General features: G+C 36.2%; 1 protein-coding gene across 1 annotated transcript in view; it reads right to left on the bottom strand.

The window, feature by feature from the left end:
• Positions 1–1,597: 1,597 nt before the first annotated feature.
• DENND4C (DENN domain containing 4C) overlaps positions 1,598–15,632 on the bottom strand; it is a 70,861-nt gene continuing 56,826 nt past the window's right edge. The window contains exons 25-33 of the mRNA XM_067316737.1: positions 14,488–14,597; positions 13,167–13,342; positions 11,885–12,067; positions 10,174–10,363; positions 9,003–9,248; positions 6,099–6,216; positions 4,264–4,417; positions 3,146–3,210; positions 1,598–2,395 (exon numbers count right to left, since the gene is read on the bottom strand). Of these exons, the coding sequence (XP_067172838.1) occupies positions 2,259–2,395; positions 3,146–3,210; positions 4,264–4,417; positions 6,099–6,216; positions 9,003–9,248; positions 10,174–10,363; positions 11,885–12,067; positions 13,167–13,342; positions 14,488–14,597 (1,379 nt within the window). The 3' untranslated portion in view covers positions 1,598–2,258. The remainder of the gene's footprint in view (positions 2,396–3,145; positions 3,211–4,263; positions 4,418–6,098; positions 6,217–9,002; positions 9,249–10,173; positions 10,364–11,884; positions 12,068–13,166; positions 13,343–14,487; positions 14,598–15,632) is intronic.

Raw genomic sequence — 15,632 nt, 5'->3', positions numbered from 1 at the left:
CTCTGCAAGCATGATTAGGAATCATGCAAGTACCTTTTTGCCTCTGTCTTGAGGCTTTTTTGGTTTAGTGTATATACACAAGGAAAGCCTCATAAACACTTAGCACTATATACTGTGATACAATCTACCTTGGCTGTTTCTACAAGACTACTGCCTGATTATTCTAGATTTTCAGCAACAAATGAGAAGGTTGTTTTTAAAATGAAAGCAATCTGATTACAGAATATCTTTTATAATAATACTATTTACAAAGGTGTACAAGGAATTTGGATGTTACCAGTTATCTAAGACATTGGACAGATTTTCTTCATAATTTAATGAGATGGGAGAATTTAAGGATACCTAAGATTTGATTACATGCAAGTTGCGTCAATTGTATGTTTTGGCCATTTAACACTGAAAAAAAACTGTACAGCTGTGTGATTAAGGTCGGTACAGAAAAAAATGACATTTTATTTGTAGAAGTAATAAATTGTTTGGAATAATGCTTCAGAGAAATGTTTAGTTTGAAAGGACAGAATTGCTCATGTAAATTATGTACTAAGAGAAGAGAGGAAAATACAAAAAAATCAAGCACCACAGCTGTATATTACAGGAAAACAGTTCTACTCCTCCATTGTGATGCAGGTCAGATATTGGCAAGCAATCATGCACAAAAACCAAAGAATGAAAAAAAGAAGTCATTAGGTGCTTCTTTGCTTTTAGCTATTGAGAATGCATAACATTTTCATCAGGAGAGGCTGAAGAGCCTGTCCAGGCTTTATCTGCTAATTGGCTTAAGAACAGCACTTCTAGACAAAATGAAAGAAGTCAACCTATAATGCAAAAACATTTGGAGAAAAATAGTGCATTTGTTTTATAGAAACATAGCCTTATAAAAAGGAAGCTTGGTCTTGCTCTTTCAGCTGGTAGCTGTTTCAGACCAAGAGTGAGAATCCTGAAGTTCAAGAAAGCAGTATGAAGTGAGTATATTTGTACTCAAGTGGGATTGTAGTTTTAGCTGTGCTCCTTTAATAAGCCACAAATATTTATCTTCTCTGTTTTCTCCAGGTATAACTCCATCAGAAAACCCTCTCAGTTAAATTTCAGTAAAAGTGGGAATGAATCTTACCATATTACTCTAATAACAGAAATATTTAAACCATAGACCAGTGCCCAGGCTCTTCTTGCCAAGGATATGACTACTGTTGTCAGTTAGGCATGTAAGGGGAGCAAATGTCTTATCACTAGAAGCAAGCTAAAGATGAATTCATCTTTTAAGATCATTCACTCAAGCACTTCAGTTTTGTGTGAATATACAACTTGAAGACCACATTTATAAATATATTTCTAATTGAAATATTGAATTTGGATTGTAAGTGCAAAATAACCCACAGGCTAGAGTGAGACCATGGAGGGGTGTTTAAAAAAAAAAAAAAAAAAAAAAATCAGTGAAAGGACACTAACTACACATGCACACAGAATAAAATCTAATTAGTATCCAATTCTGAGCTGCTTAGTGTAAAAATCTACCATTGTTCTGGAGAAAACAGCAGTATCTTCATAGGATCCTTTTTTTTTTCTTAAAAAAAAAAAAAAAAAAAAAAACAGAATTCAGGTAAAGCAGGTATAAGTTTCTGGTTTTTATAGCTATAGACCCACACTGGGGAAAGGTCAGTAAAAGACCATTTAGAATACCGACTGGGACAAGGATCAGTAGAAGGACAGCAGTTTTAGGTAGTGTAATCTGACAAAGGCAATTACATTGCAACTTCCAAACCAAAGACTCAGACATTTACATTCATAAATACATACTGCATACATATGCAAGAGATCTCTCTTTATCTAAAGGTCATTCTAAAGTAGTACTGAAAGGTCTAATCATTTTGTGGCAGAAAAAGTCTTTCATTAAAATAGACAAATATTGGTGGAAAAGTCACCAACCATAGGCTTCTATTTAATCACCACCATTCTGAACAACCTGATATTGTGGGGGAGAGGGGAGGGATTTGGGGAATGAAAAGGAAGAAATATATACAGGGAAAAATGCAGATATGTCATTGAAACCAGCTCATCCTATTAATATAACATACATTAACATTTTAACATACTTTACACTGTTTCTCATGAGATGATAGACAAGCTATGTGTAGTTGCATGAAATCACTGACAAATTGCTCAATTATCACCTTTTGGGGTTCAGAAAATGTATCACCACACTCCTGCTTTTTCACCTCTACTTTTATCTTGTCAAAGTTCAATAGCTTCTTTTCTCCTTTTCATATTAAAGGTGCTCCAAAGTACTTCCTACAACATTCAACTCTGCTGCTTGGAGGAGCATCTATTTTCTGCATCTTTTCAAGGACATCCATTGGCAGAGCTTTAAGTGCAAGTCTGTATTCACTATCAAAGACCTCTGAAACAGAAAGAGCATAGTTGAAGTCACTCAAGAAACACTGTACAGTATACATCCTGTTTGGTCATTTGTTTTTATATAATAAAAATAATTAGCTTAAGTTAACTCAACTAAGCACTGCACTTCCCCCCCCCTTCTTTTTTTCCTTTTTTTTTGTTTTTTTCTTTTTTTCCCAAAATATATTCTCACAGAGAACCTGAAAAGCATTCCCAGGCTGGAACATCAGAAAGCATCACAGTGGTAATGAAGCCCCTTTTATCATAATGCAGCCTGTCTGCTCCCAAGATATTCCCCCTGTCACATTCTATCAGGAACTCCCTGGCTGGCATAGTGCCAGCCAAATAAAAGTCAGGGTTAAGGGAATAGCAGGAAGGGATGCACATAGAATTCATAGTTAGGTGGCTGGACAACACAAGGGTCATTCAAGATATGTACATCTGGGAAACATGGGCAAGACTAGGAGCAAGTTTTCAGATATAAGATATTAAAACTTCAAACTAATAAACTACTTAAAATAACTTATTACTGGTTTCAATTAAAAACTCAAAATTAATAGCCGCATCTGAATTAGATTTTCATAAAAGCAACAACTACTTCAAGAGTGACGGCATGGTACTTATTACCAAAATGCAGCAATTAACTCACATAAAAAAGTGGTCGTCTTTTTTTTTTTTTTTTTTAAACATTGCATACAAAGTATTCATATATTTCATGCACGAACTCTAGACATGTCATAGTATTTTTACTTACCAATGTCAATATTCTCTCTTCCAAGAGACACCAGAGACAGGAAAAGGATTTCTCTGTAAAAACTCCTATGAAATATTTTGAAGGGTGAGTCAATGAAAACACCAACTACCCTAAATTTAGAAACTCAGTGTCGAAGACAGTATTATCTTTCATTATGTAGTTTCTGCAAATGTTCTGTTAATCTTGCTTGTGAAGAAGGTGACTGACCTAAACAATTACTAGCTTAAGGTTTTCTCATACTTGAGTATTTTCGTCAACACATATCAGCAGTTATGATGTCACAGTCTCCCTGTTGAACGTGCCATAAAGACTTCAGAACAACAAGAAGTATAAAGTTAAGCACCACTTATTTATTAATTCTTTCTTGAGGGTGAAAGACAGGCAGCAGGCTTATTTCACAGATCAGCTATGCTTTGTTTTCAGTTTCAGAAAGCCAAGATTTATCTCAGAAATGGATATTATTTAACAAATGGATATTATTCTTTTCTTGTGGATCTGACAAAGTTTCTTCTTTAGGCAGATTATTTGTTTGCTTTTAGCAACAACAAACTACAGCACCAAAGATTAACCTAGCGTCATAGACTCCTGAACACGTCTGCTGCAATTTACTGTAGGGTGTTTTTGGTATGATGGTAGCACATGAAGCCCTCTTTGAATTGTAGTGCAAATGACAAAACATACACCGTATTTTTACATGTCCCCCTTTGTTGACTACGCTACATCAACTCTTCTTGGCCAGTATTCCTGGTTGGTAGAATTTCAGTAGTTATATCTAGGTAGTTTAGAGAATATTCTAGAAGCCTTCAGAATGCTGCACATTTGTACTTACTAATTGGCTAGATCTGCAGCAACACCCAAATCTCCATAGTCAGTTACTGCATTTTTCTTACTCATTTGTGAAATGTGTTCTGTGCTCATTTTGAGCACAGAATTATATTTACCCATTTTATCTGGATAAATTATGTGTTAACACATTTGTTTGTAAGTAGTGTACACAAATACAGACAGCGTTCAGCGGACACAAATGAAACTGAATATTCCTCGAAGATCCTTATGAAATACATACAGTCTGATCTTGTTTACTTTGGGTGGGGAGAAAATAAGAGACGGCCCTTTACCTCTGTCGTTTGACATCTGGTTTCACCTTCTGCAAAAGGAGGTTGATTGGTTTAACAACATTATTGTGTTGAATACTTAGTCTGATGTTCTCTAGCAAAGAGTTTGTTGCCTGCTGATCTTCCGCCATTGTGGAGGATCTCTTCTCAGCAGAATCTGGGAAATGCAACAGTTTAGATTACTTAAATAGTAAAGATTTTTTTCATGTCAGTAAACAGAAGATTTCAGAAAACAAAATATATACAGAATCTCTACACATTTTGCAGAAATTTGTTGGAGTGGAATGGCTTTGTCCATTTATAGTCTTTGCTTCACCACAAAAGTGACAGGATGCATTGATTATCCATGTGCAATACCTTTCATATGACAGAAGTAAAAGAGACTGAATAGTCTTCAGCCTCTTATGTTGCCTGTGATGGTTTGTTATCTCAGATTTATGGCTGTACTTCGAGTGAACTTATTTTTTAAGCCTAAGAAGGCTATTTTTATACAAGGAAAAAAATAAAACAAAAGAAAATACTATCACATTTTTTCATCCAAGTCTTTCTTGAAAGCCACATCCAATTAATTGGTAAACTTGGGCTACATACTGTAGGTAACAGCAACATGGAAACTGAAACAGAAAATGCTTAAGTACACTAAACAAACAAATTTAACATGACATTTACCATCATGATTTATTGCTTACACTGCAACTTCCAGAATGAAACTTAAGTATTATTCTTTGGAAAACAGTGACTCAAGAAGTAATAATAAGTTAATTTACTGGCAAGAAGTAAGGCATTCAGAAGTTACAGATTAGACAGCAAACATGGTTTGTAATGGTGTATAAATGAGTGCAAGGCTAGGAGTCGTAAAATCATGCTGTCCTCAGGTCATCAACTTGATATGTATTGTAGTTTACAAGTGTAATTTCCTGTTTTCCAAATATTTTCTGACCCTGCTGCAGAGCAAATACTACTTTTCTTTCAGCATAACAAAATTAAAAAGAGGACTTTTGCTCCTTTATTTACCTAAGTACATATATTTATGAATCTCCATTCCTATCTGTAAGTTTTTAGGATGCTTTTCATATACTATGCCCAAATCAATAAGTTCTTGTTAAAACCAAGGGAAACATTGAATCTTCTTCTGTGCTCTGACTGGAATTTTCTGATCCGTATGCTTATGTTTAGGACCTTTAAGACAAACCCTTTCTTTTTCCTTAAGATCAGAATTAGCATGCTATGTAATTTTTAGTATAGTTCTTATTGTTAAAACAAAGACAGAAGTTTGGGACAACAAAGGCGTTTTCACTGATCATATGTAATAGAATCCCAGAGATCGCAGAAACAGTCTGCTAAGGTGATGCCTTTTCTTCTTTCCAAGGGCAACTACAGTAAACAAAGGCTGTCTTGAATCTTACTTTTATGACAGTTAAGTAGGCTGCCAAATTTGCATATTGATGGGAACTGTGAACTTTCATTCATTTATAAAAATGCAAGATACTCTTTTATATTACAGTCTTCTTTCTCATAATTGTATAAATATAATAGGATAATGCAGTTAAAAATTCAAAGCAGGTGAAGCTTATCTAACACTACATCTAGACCATATGCTCCTCCCCTCCATTTATAAGTATATGGCATACAAAGAACAGAATACATACCTTTTCACACAGAGCAGGAAGATACTTTCACAAATAATTTGATATTTAGACTATGTTAAGTACCTAAGGGATGGTAGATGCTTCACGTACCAAAAGAGTTTTCCTACTTGATGGGATCTATAAATTTAAAGATACTACAAAACAACAATTTCTTTCTATAGCCTTTTCCATAACACTTATTTTACTTACTGAAATTTCTCCAAGATATATACAGGGGCTCCCCGGGCTCTTGGTGGAGGTTAATATTGTCCCATAGAAGATGAATGCATACTAGCTTGCTATCTTGAGCAAGAGATGTCAAAGGAAGCTAAAATCATGAGAAAAAGAAAAACGTTCAAGAAAAATCACTAAATGCTTGCTTATGTATTTGAAAGGCTACTCTTTTAATGGTTTTGCAGACCAGAAAAGGTTTAGTTTATTCATCCTCCTCTAGAAGAAACTACACACAACAGAAGCCAATTGCCTGAAAGTGGCCAGTGTGAAGCATTGAAAGAATAGTACAAGGCGGCTGGCAGATACACTTCTTGGTGTACTCTCTCAGCTTTACTGGGACAGAAGGGGAACAGAGCTTGTACTGCAATGCCTAGTGGCCGTTTTTAGTTTAGCTTAATGTAAAACAGTTTTCTACATATATCTTAGAAAATACTTATGAATACATATCCTAAACTGTTCTTTGTGCACCATCAAACAAGTTACCTGTGTTGTACTACTTACCATAATATAACCAATATTAACCAATGTTTTCTGACCCAAGTAAGATTTGGTATGCCTGTAAATGCATTGTTTTTCCCCAAAACTGAGAAGAATTTGTATTTGCATAAAAATACTGGCAATTTATTTCCATTATGGAGTATTGTTATGAGTGCCATGTCTTTTAGAATTATTTTATGGAAGTGCCTCTGGAATGACTAATACAATAAGAATTACTGGACATAGAAAAATTGCCACTACATATGAATCCAAAGTAGCAATAATCAAATACAGTATTATGTCCCATCTCATGAGTTTACCTGCTAATGCAGTGTATTTTTCCAATACACTTTAGATTTCATAGGTTTTCAGCTACATTTCTTGGAAAACTGTTCTATGACAGGCTTCTAGGTGGGGCTTTTTGGAAACTGAGGAAGAAAACTTAAAAATTGTAGTGCATATGTAAGTAGATAGAAAAAAAAAAAGATCATGTGTGTTGTGTACAAATACCCATTGAAGATTGTACACATACACAAATCACACTGGTATCTGAAAAATCATCTGCTCCTTAAAATGGGAAAAGCCAAATACACTAACTAGTGTTCCATGTTCTTTTCCTGTGCTCTTTAAATAATGAAATTTGGGAGGTTGATGGAGCAACTAATCCTGGATGCCATTTCCAGGCACATGAGGCACAATAAGGTGATCGTGAGTAGTGAGCATGGATTCACAAAGGAGAAATCATGCTTAACAAATCTGATAGCCTTCTATGATGGAATGACTGGCTGAGTAGATGAGGGGAGAACAGTGGATGTTGGCTCCCTTGACTTCAGCAAGGCTTTTGACACTGTCTCCCATAACATCCTCATACACAGGTGGATGAAGGTAAGTGAAGGCTAGGTAAGTGGACAGCGAGGTAGACTGAAAACTGGCTGAACTGCCAGGCTCAGAGGGTTGTGATCTGTGGCATGAAGTCTAGTTGGAGGATAGTAACCAGTGGTGTACCTCTGGGTTAATACTGGGTCCGACACAGCTTAACATCTTCATTAATGACCTGGATGATGGGGCAGAGTGCACTCTCAGCAAGTTTGTTTGTGCAAAACTGGGAGGAGCAGCAGATACACCAGAGGGCTGTGCTGCCACTCAGAGGGACCTTGACAATACAGAGAGTTGAGCTGGGTGGAGAGGAACCTCATGAAGGTCAACCAAGGGAAGTGCAGAGTCCTGCACCTAGGAAGAAATAACCCTATGCACCAGGACAGGCTGGGGGCTGATCAGCTGCAACGCAGTTCTGCAGAGAAGGACCTGGGTCCTGGCAGACTACAAGCTGACCATGAGCTAGCAATGTGTCCTTGTGGCAAAGGCGGCCAGTGGTATCTTGGGCTGCATTAGAGAAGATGCTGCCAGTAAGTAAAGGGAGGTGATTCTTCCCTTCTGGTCAGCCCTGGTGAGGCCACATCTGAAGTGCTGGGTCCAGTTCTGGGCTCCCCAGTACAAGAGAGATATGGAGCTACTGGAGCAAGTCCAGTAAAAGGCTACTAAGATTGGTTAAGGGACTGGAGCATCTGTCATATGAGGAAAGGCTGAGAGAACTGGGATTGTTTAGCCTGAAGAAAAGGCTCAGGTGGGACCTTATCAGTGAGTTTAAATATCTGATGGGGGGGAGTGGAAAGACAACTGATCCAGACTCTTCACAGTGGTGCCCAGTGACAGGACAAGAGACAATAAGCACAAATTGAAACACAGGAAGTTCCATCTGAATATAAAACAAAACAAAAAAAAACCCAAAAGAGAAAAAAACAACTTTTTAATATGAGAGTGACTGATTACTGGAACAGGTTGCCCAGTTCTTGGAGACAGTCAAAAGCTGTCTGGACGCTGTTCTGGGCAACCTGCTCTAGGTGACCCTGTTTGAGCAGGGGCTGGTCTATATATCTCCAAATGCTCCTTCCAACCTCAACCATTCTGTGAAACTAAGTGGAGTCTGAATAACAAAATCTTGCTATTAGTGGAAGAGAACAAAAAATCTTGCCCAGTAACTTAATAGGGTTATATACTTCAGTATGGAATCCACACTATGTGGATTGCAATGTGTTGCATTTGTGAGTTGCTACAATTCTTCACAGGCTCATCCTGCTTCCTTCCAGTAACCAGCCTTCTCTATAAGGAAACTTACTCTTTGGTTTTTTAAACAGAACAGCTTGACTGTTCAAGCCCTGTCTTTGTTCATCATCCTTCAAGATCCTTTGTGCAAAACAAGCCTATCTACTAGTATTACAAAATACAGGAATCTATATTCTGTCATTAGATCCAAGCTACTCAGAAAGGATTTATTCACTTTGAGCCAAATGCTCCAGTCTAACATGAAGACACCTGCAGTTCTATTACGGGGAAGGCACTTACCTGCACTCCATCATTGCAGTGTTCAGATGTTAGAATGAGCCCAGGTAAGTTGCTAGGTAAATCCAACCGTCGGAAATACCAAACTAAGTTCCAGAAAATTATGGGATGTTGATTAATGAATTTGGATGTATGAATTACTTGCTCTCCCTCATTTTCCAACAATGATTCAAGCTCCTTACGCAGTACCAAAGGGCTCAAGTATGGTACAGAAACAGGAAGAGGGTTAGGTCTTTCTCTTAAGGGATCCTAGAAAGACCAAGAAAAATTGTTATTTCATTAAGTTAAAGATTTTTTTCCAGAAATACTCTTCAGAGTTATTTCTCTTGAAGATCCCTGATTCCACAGGTGTTATTAATATTTGGAAGAAGCTTCTGGAATGAGTGAACACACAATAGCTTTAATAGTACCAGCAGTTTTGACTGTAGAGGTGCTTCTTTCTTAACCTTACAGAACAATCAATTAAAATCTCTTTTTCCATTATGCAAAAAAAGGAAATTAGTAATCTGTTTTAACTTCTGCTTTGAGTGTGCCGTTTTAAGCCTGATCAAGCTATCTAAGGCAGTGGCAAATGAGATGGCAAAAATAAAGCAGTAATTGTATCATCTACAGAACTAAACCCTGAGTTCATATGTTGAGTGAAGACAGCTTTTCACCAATAAAAAGCCCTGTAAGAGAGAAGAAACTCCTTGTTTCACATGAAAGGATAATGTAATCGATTCAATAGTCCCTCTTACCTTCTCCTGTCTACCTTAATAGACAAACCTATTAGAATATTAGGAAAAACTGTGAGTAAATGACTGAAAACAAATGGCTTTTCACTCTTGGAACAGAATGTTGTTTGCAGTAGTGTTTAGCCTGTTGTAGAACTTGGGTTATTTTTAAGAAAACTTACAGTTTCAGAAATATAAAGAGTAGCTTTGTACCACTGAAGAAAGTATTTCAAATCAAGTGGCACTGTTTGTACAGTATACTGAAGAAGCAACTCCTGAGAGACTTTCCGATGAACTGAACATGGAAGACACCAAGATTTCTCTGTGATAAGTACATGGAAATACACTAGATCAGGCCCACACCCAAAATATTCAACAATGCCAGTAGCAGGATATTATTCACTTTAAGTTCATTGTATTAAATACTTTGTTATCAACTGATGAGTAATTTCTAAACTTACCACAACTTCTTGCAAACTATTTGGAAGACTAACTGTTGAAATGCCATGAGATGGTCTCTGGGAGAGATCAATGTTTTGCAGTGGACCTCCAACACTGTGGCTCCGAGTCAAAGATGCTCCTTTTTTTGATGGATTATTGGCAGATGTCTTCATAGTTCTGGGGCCTTTGCTCTGTTCTTCTGCCATGTCACTGTTTGGATTTTAGAACAGAATATGCTACTGTGAACTTACTTAGGACTCCTATGGCAACAGAAAGGAAGCAGAGAAAGGCTGCCAAATAAGTATCCCCAGCCAACTTTCCCTACTAAGAAACCCTATTTGCCTGGTTAGCTCTGCAGCTTGGGTGGAAAAAACAAACAAACAAAACCACACAACACCCCAAAATCAAAAACAAAACAAAACAAAACCCCACCCCCCACACACTTCTCGGAACAATATGACCCTCCCTCCAAAGCAGCAGCAGGGTATAACCTGAGAGATGAACCTGGAAGTGCTGCAGTTTTGTAGTAGGTACTATTGTTGTGATACAGCTTTACCTTGCTTAGAAATAGCAATGTATAGTTTTGCCAATACACAAAGAATATATTGTTCTGACAATGCTCATTTTTACCTCCTCTTCCCTTTATGCTTACTTTCTCTGAAAGTCATAAGCACAATAAAAATGTTTATAGAACAATCGATAAATTGCATGCTCATATAACTGAAAAATAAAGTTTTAAGTGTGAAACTCTTCCAAACAGATAATTTAAGCAAAATCCTGTATTTGGCTTGTCAAATTTAATCAATACAGTTCAACTGCTTGCAGATTTGAGAATATTCACTTCATGCCCCTCATAATTGAAACAATGAATATTTCAACTGCTATACTACCCCTTCTCCCCCACCACCCGGCCGAAAAAAGAAAAGACAACCAAAAGAAAGCAAAAGGATCTCCTTCCACAAACTGCAAACAGAAAACAGATTAATTTAGAGGTGACTTTCGTTCCTAAGTTTGTCTGGCTTTTGTTAAAAATATATGACAGTTATAAGAGGTTAACATAGAGCGGTTTCAACTTTCCATTTTAGAATATTAAGACCAACTACTACTACATCAATTGAAGCTTTAATAGTCTCACACAGGCATTAGCCAGAGACGCCTGAGATTTCCAAGACGAAAGATTATGAAAATATAATGCCAACAAAACATCAACAAATCCCACAGAAAAATTCAGAGTTCACAGCAGCACTATTTCAGTTCTTTCCTCTTCTTTCCTCTGACACCTTCTCCCTAAAGCTTCTTCTCTCTCTCAAACTGTTTCAAAAACTTTATTGTTTTTCTGTGTTTTAGTGTTACCGCAGTATTATTTGTCATAGAATACATGCTCAAAGAAAGTTTTGGGCACTCCAAAGGCTTTCTCTCAGAGAAGAGGGTCCCAACAAAAGGACTTATCTTTTCCCCACAATGCTTTGTCCTGTTGCATTAGATTCTAAACACAAGGAAAGAAGCAACACTTTAAGTCACTGTGCGTCTTTAAAAGGTGGAGGGGTTTTAACAACAGTCAGTAGAACCTCTTACCTATTACTCAGCACACTTAGAACACCTAAAAAGAATGAGGGAGAACCAATTACAGCAACTACGATTATATTTCCACACCATATTTGGCACACAAGGCAATCTTCATTTTAGAAAAGGAGAAAAAATACTGGAAGTGCTGATTCCAATTCTACCCACCTCTGTTCAGCTGTAGAACTAGTTTCTTCCACTATGGTATGGCTGGACTGTGGGTGATCTGAAAAACTGATCAGATCAGCAACGGCTGGATTGGACAAGAGACTCTGCTCCAGAGGATCCGTGGTTAATGGAATGTTACCACTCTGTAAACTATCTCCAGAGGTACTTTGCTTCAGAAAAAAGCTAACACAAACAGAAGGGAGGGGAAATAAGGAAGGTTAAGACATAAGTACAGTATCATTTTAAAAGTTAGAATTTTCTACATTTGCTTTCAGGAAGTAACAAAGATAAGGACACCCAAAGGTTAAAAAAAACAAAAAAAAAACCAAGCAAACTGGACAACAAGACACTACTACTTCCTATTTGCTTCACTGAAACTTACATAGAAAAAGTAAATCAACACATACATAGATCTGGTCTGCAATATATGAAATCTTACTTAGGAGGTGGCAATATTACAAATGGATTCTTAGTTTATAACTATTTCCAATCAGTCTCCAATAGCTTGTGCATCACTGGAAGTGGTTGTTAGTTTAATAAAATTGAGACTGGAAGATCATATACCATTATAGACACAGTGTAACAGGAATTTACCTTGCTTTCCAGAGGTATTGTAAGTACACACAACATAGATGTTCTGCTTCAGCATTAAAGATAACTAATGGAAGCTGTAGTTCACAGCAGTAACAATTACAGTGAGGATCCATTTTAAGTTATTCTGAGATAAGTTTCAGTTCCAGTCCCCACAATGCAATTAAAAAGAGCTAAAAATAGTAAGTTGAGAAGCTTATAATAAATTGGAGAACTACTAGAGAAATAATAAACTGGAGCATCTGTAACTGAAAACCTTCTCTAGGATACGTTATGGAAAACTTAGTAAATTTAATCTGGGAGGACGACTTTGCTGTCAGTTTTAGAATTGCATCACACATGATCCATTAGCTGTGTTTTAAAAATTAAAGAAAATTAAAACAGATATATTGTCTTCTCTATATTAATGCTTATGAAGAACATATGAAGAGAAAAAGTAGTAAAAAAAAAAAGAAAAAAGCAACAAATCTGAAGCTTCTCTGCTTTTTCCTCTATTTTTGCTACAAGCCTCAATGGTTTACAAAATTTGTAATTAATACTGAAATGCAATCACAACTGTCCAATAAGCAGTAACATACTCTAGCACATCTAGATAAAACTACCAGGAGATATAACTAAGATATGCTTCTGAATAAATACAACTGTGTACAAGTGCAAAGGCAGAAACAAAGCATCTGTAAAACTCACTAACCTTGCAGAGCCCCGCAAGTCTTTAAATTCAACTTGAAGTAAAGGTAGAAAAGTACTTTTACAGAAAGGACAGGTGGTGTTCAAGTTTGAATCATCTGCTGTCCATCCAGACATAATTTCCTCATCATAAACCAAAGCACCGCAAGCTCTACACTGAGAGCAGCTTGACATCAACACCTAAAACATCAAAGAATCAATATTATCAGTTTTATTTTAGGATTCTTTTAGAACTGGCTTTATAGGCTTAGTATCTACTGGAGTTTATTAGGCTAAGTTAGAGAATGGTTAGAGTCTGGAAATATGAGATTTATTACCACTTTCTCACTGCACTCAGAGTACATTAAATTTTTGCGCATAACTTTTACCTTTGAAGTACAAGTACTAATCATATATTTTTGTTAGGTATTTTTAGACCTGGAAAAAGCATTACCCCCAAATTTAGCATTTGCAATTGTTCACCACTGTGAAGCCTTCAGCATATACAAAGTCAAGTGTTTAAGTCAAAGTATATCTGCTTTTTTAAAAAAAAAAATCTTTACAGTGAAAAACAAAGTTGATTCTTACCTAGTAAAAGTCTCATCACTATACTAGACTGAGGACCAGAGAAAATACCATCAAAAATAATCCTGCACTAGCTGAAAAAAAAATTCTTTATAATCCTTATTTTTAGATTTCCTGTTACTTCATTGTTTCATCCTCACCGGAAACAAACAAACCAACCCACTACCACAAAAATATATAATATCCCTTAGATCAATGGCAACATTTTTTCATTTACTATGCTCTGTCCTTTATATAACACAGTCCAGAAGTTTGACAGGCATAGATCTCTGGAAGATCAAACATAAAATAAAATTATATGGGACCTAAAAAAACAATACAGATGAAAGAATAATAATCAAGGCAAATGCAGTGAGCACTGCTTATATGTCTGAAGTCTGAAAGCATCTACAAGCAACAACTGAACAAAGAGAGGCATGTTAAGCCAATTACCAGTAACAATCCATTATATATATAAAAAAGAAACTTCAAAGGAAAAGATCATGCTGTTTCCTCCTCAAGTTCTGCTGCACTCCCTATTTTGCCCCTTCCCTCAATTATTTCTTCCCTCTCTATATATAACAGAGACATAGTACAGCATTTAAAAAATTTTTTTAAATGCTACTGCCACACCACGAACTAAAAGTGTCAAAAACTGGAGGCAAAATTATGGAATGTTTTGTATTATGAAAACTCCAACCACAATTCAGCTGAACAGGTAGTTAGTGCATTCAGCCATATCAAATAATTATATCTTCCATCTATGAATTTATTAATCTTACCTCCATTGCATAGTTCTGGAAAATACTAGATAAACTTGTATTATGGGAAGAGCTGTGCTCCGACCTTTCAGAATCCAGAACCTTCACACTTCTTGGAAATAAAACTTCACCTGTACAGAAAGAGTAGTTAGGGTCTTTATTCAAAGAAAGAATAGTTCATTATTCCTGTAGAACAGAATTCTGTTTGAGTAAGAGAGTGGTAACAGAAGCTCTCCAAAGATATGTGTAACTAACTTTATTGACATTACAATATATAAAATATAATTTTTGTGATTAACATTAAGTTATTTTTGTCTAACACAAGACCTAACAAATTGGCAAATGGAAAGATAGCATCAGTAACTGAATTCTGAAAATATAAAGAAATAATAAAGAAAGGCAAAGAGCAGTAAAATTGTTCGAGGTTTCCTCAATGATAAATCTATATATAAACAACAAACAAAAGAATACTATCAGATGCAACGCATCATGTCAGCCATGCCACTATTGTGCCTAAGTACTCCCTGGCTAATGTTGCAGTAAAACAGATGATCTTTAGGTAAGGCTGGGTTATAGAGATATGAGCTTTGTCCAGGAGAAGGTTGAAAGAAGTCAGAATATATTTACTTAAAGTAAGTGGCTGGAATCAGTTTTAGAAAGGAAAACTATCAGCACTACTTACTTTGACAATCCCAGTCAGCTTTCCCATTCAAAATTACTACCAGAATCCCCTCTTCATGAAAAAGGCATATTTGTTTCTTCAGCTAACATTTATGCCTATGAACAAGTCTTGCATACCCTGTTGTTCATGGCTGCCACCATGGCTGCCATTTATATTTAGTTCTTAGAATCCTCCTAACCAACCGGAACTAGAAGATATATCTTCAGACTTAGCATTTTTGACATATTATGCTGGACACAGCTAGCTGATGTTCGGTCCTCAGGATAGCTCTTCTCCTCTTGATACAGACAGGTTTATGATACTTCTGTTATTAAAGCACTACAAAGGGAGCTAAATCAAACCCAAAACTGGTTCAGCAACATACTTTTTTTGTCAAAATTAAAATCAAGTCTTATTTATTCTTATGAAATTTTGTAAAACTTTAAAAACTTCAGGTACAACAGGAACTGAAAATTATTAGATCCACTTCATTCAGTTTTAGAAC

The sequence above is a fragment of the Apteryx mantelli genome, chromosome Z, assembly GCF_036417845.1.
Source record: "Apteryx mantelli isolate bAptMan1 chromosome Z, bAptMan1.hap1, whole genome shotgun sequence".
NCBI classification, from domain to species: domain Eukaryota; kingdom Metazoa; phylum Chordata; class Aves; order Apterygiformes; family Apterygidae; genus Apteryx; species Apteryx mantelli.
This window is presented reverse-complemented; position numbering and strand designations above follow the sequence as displayed.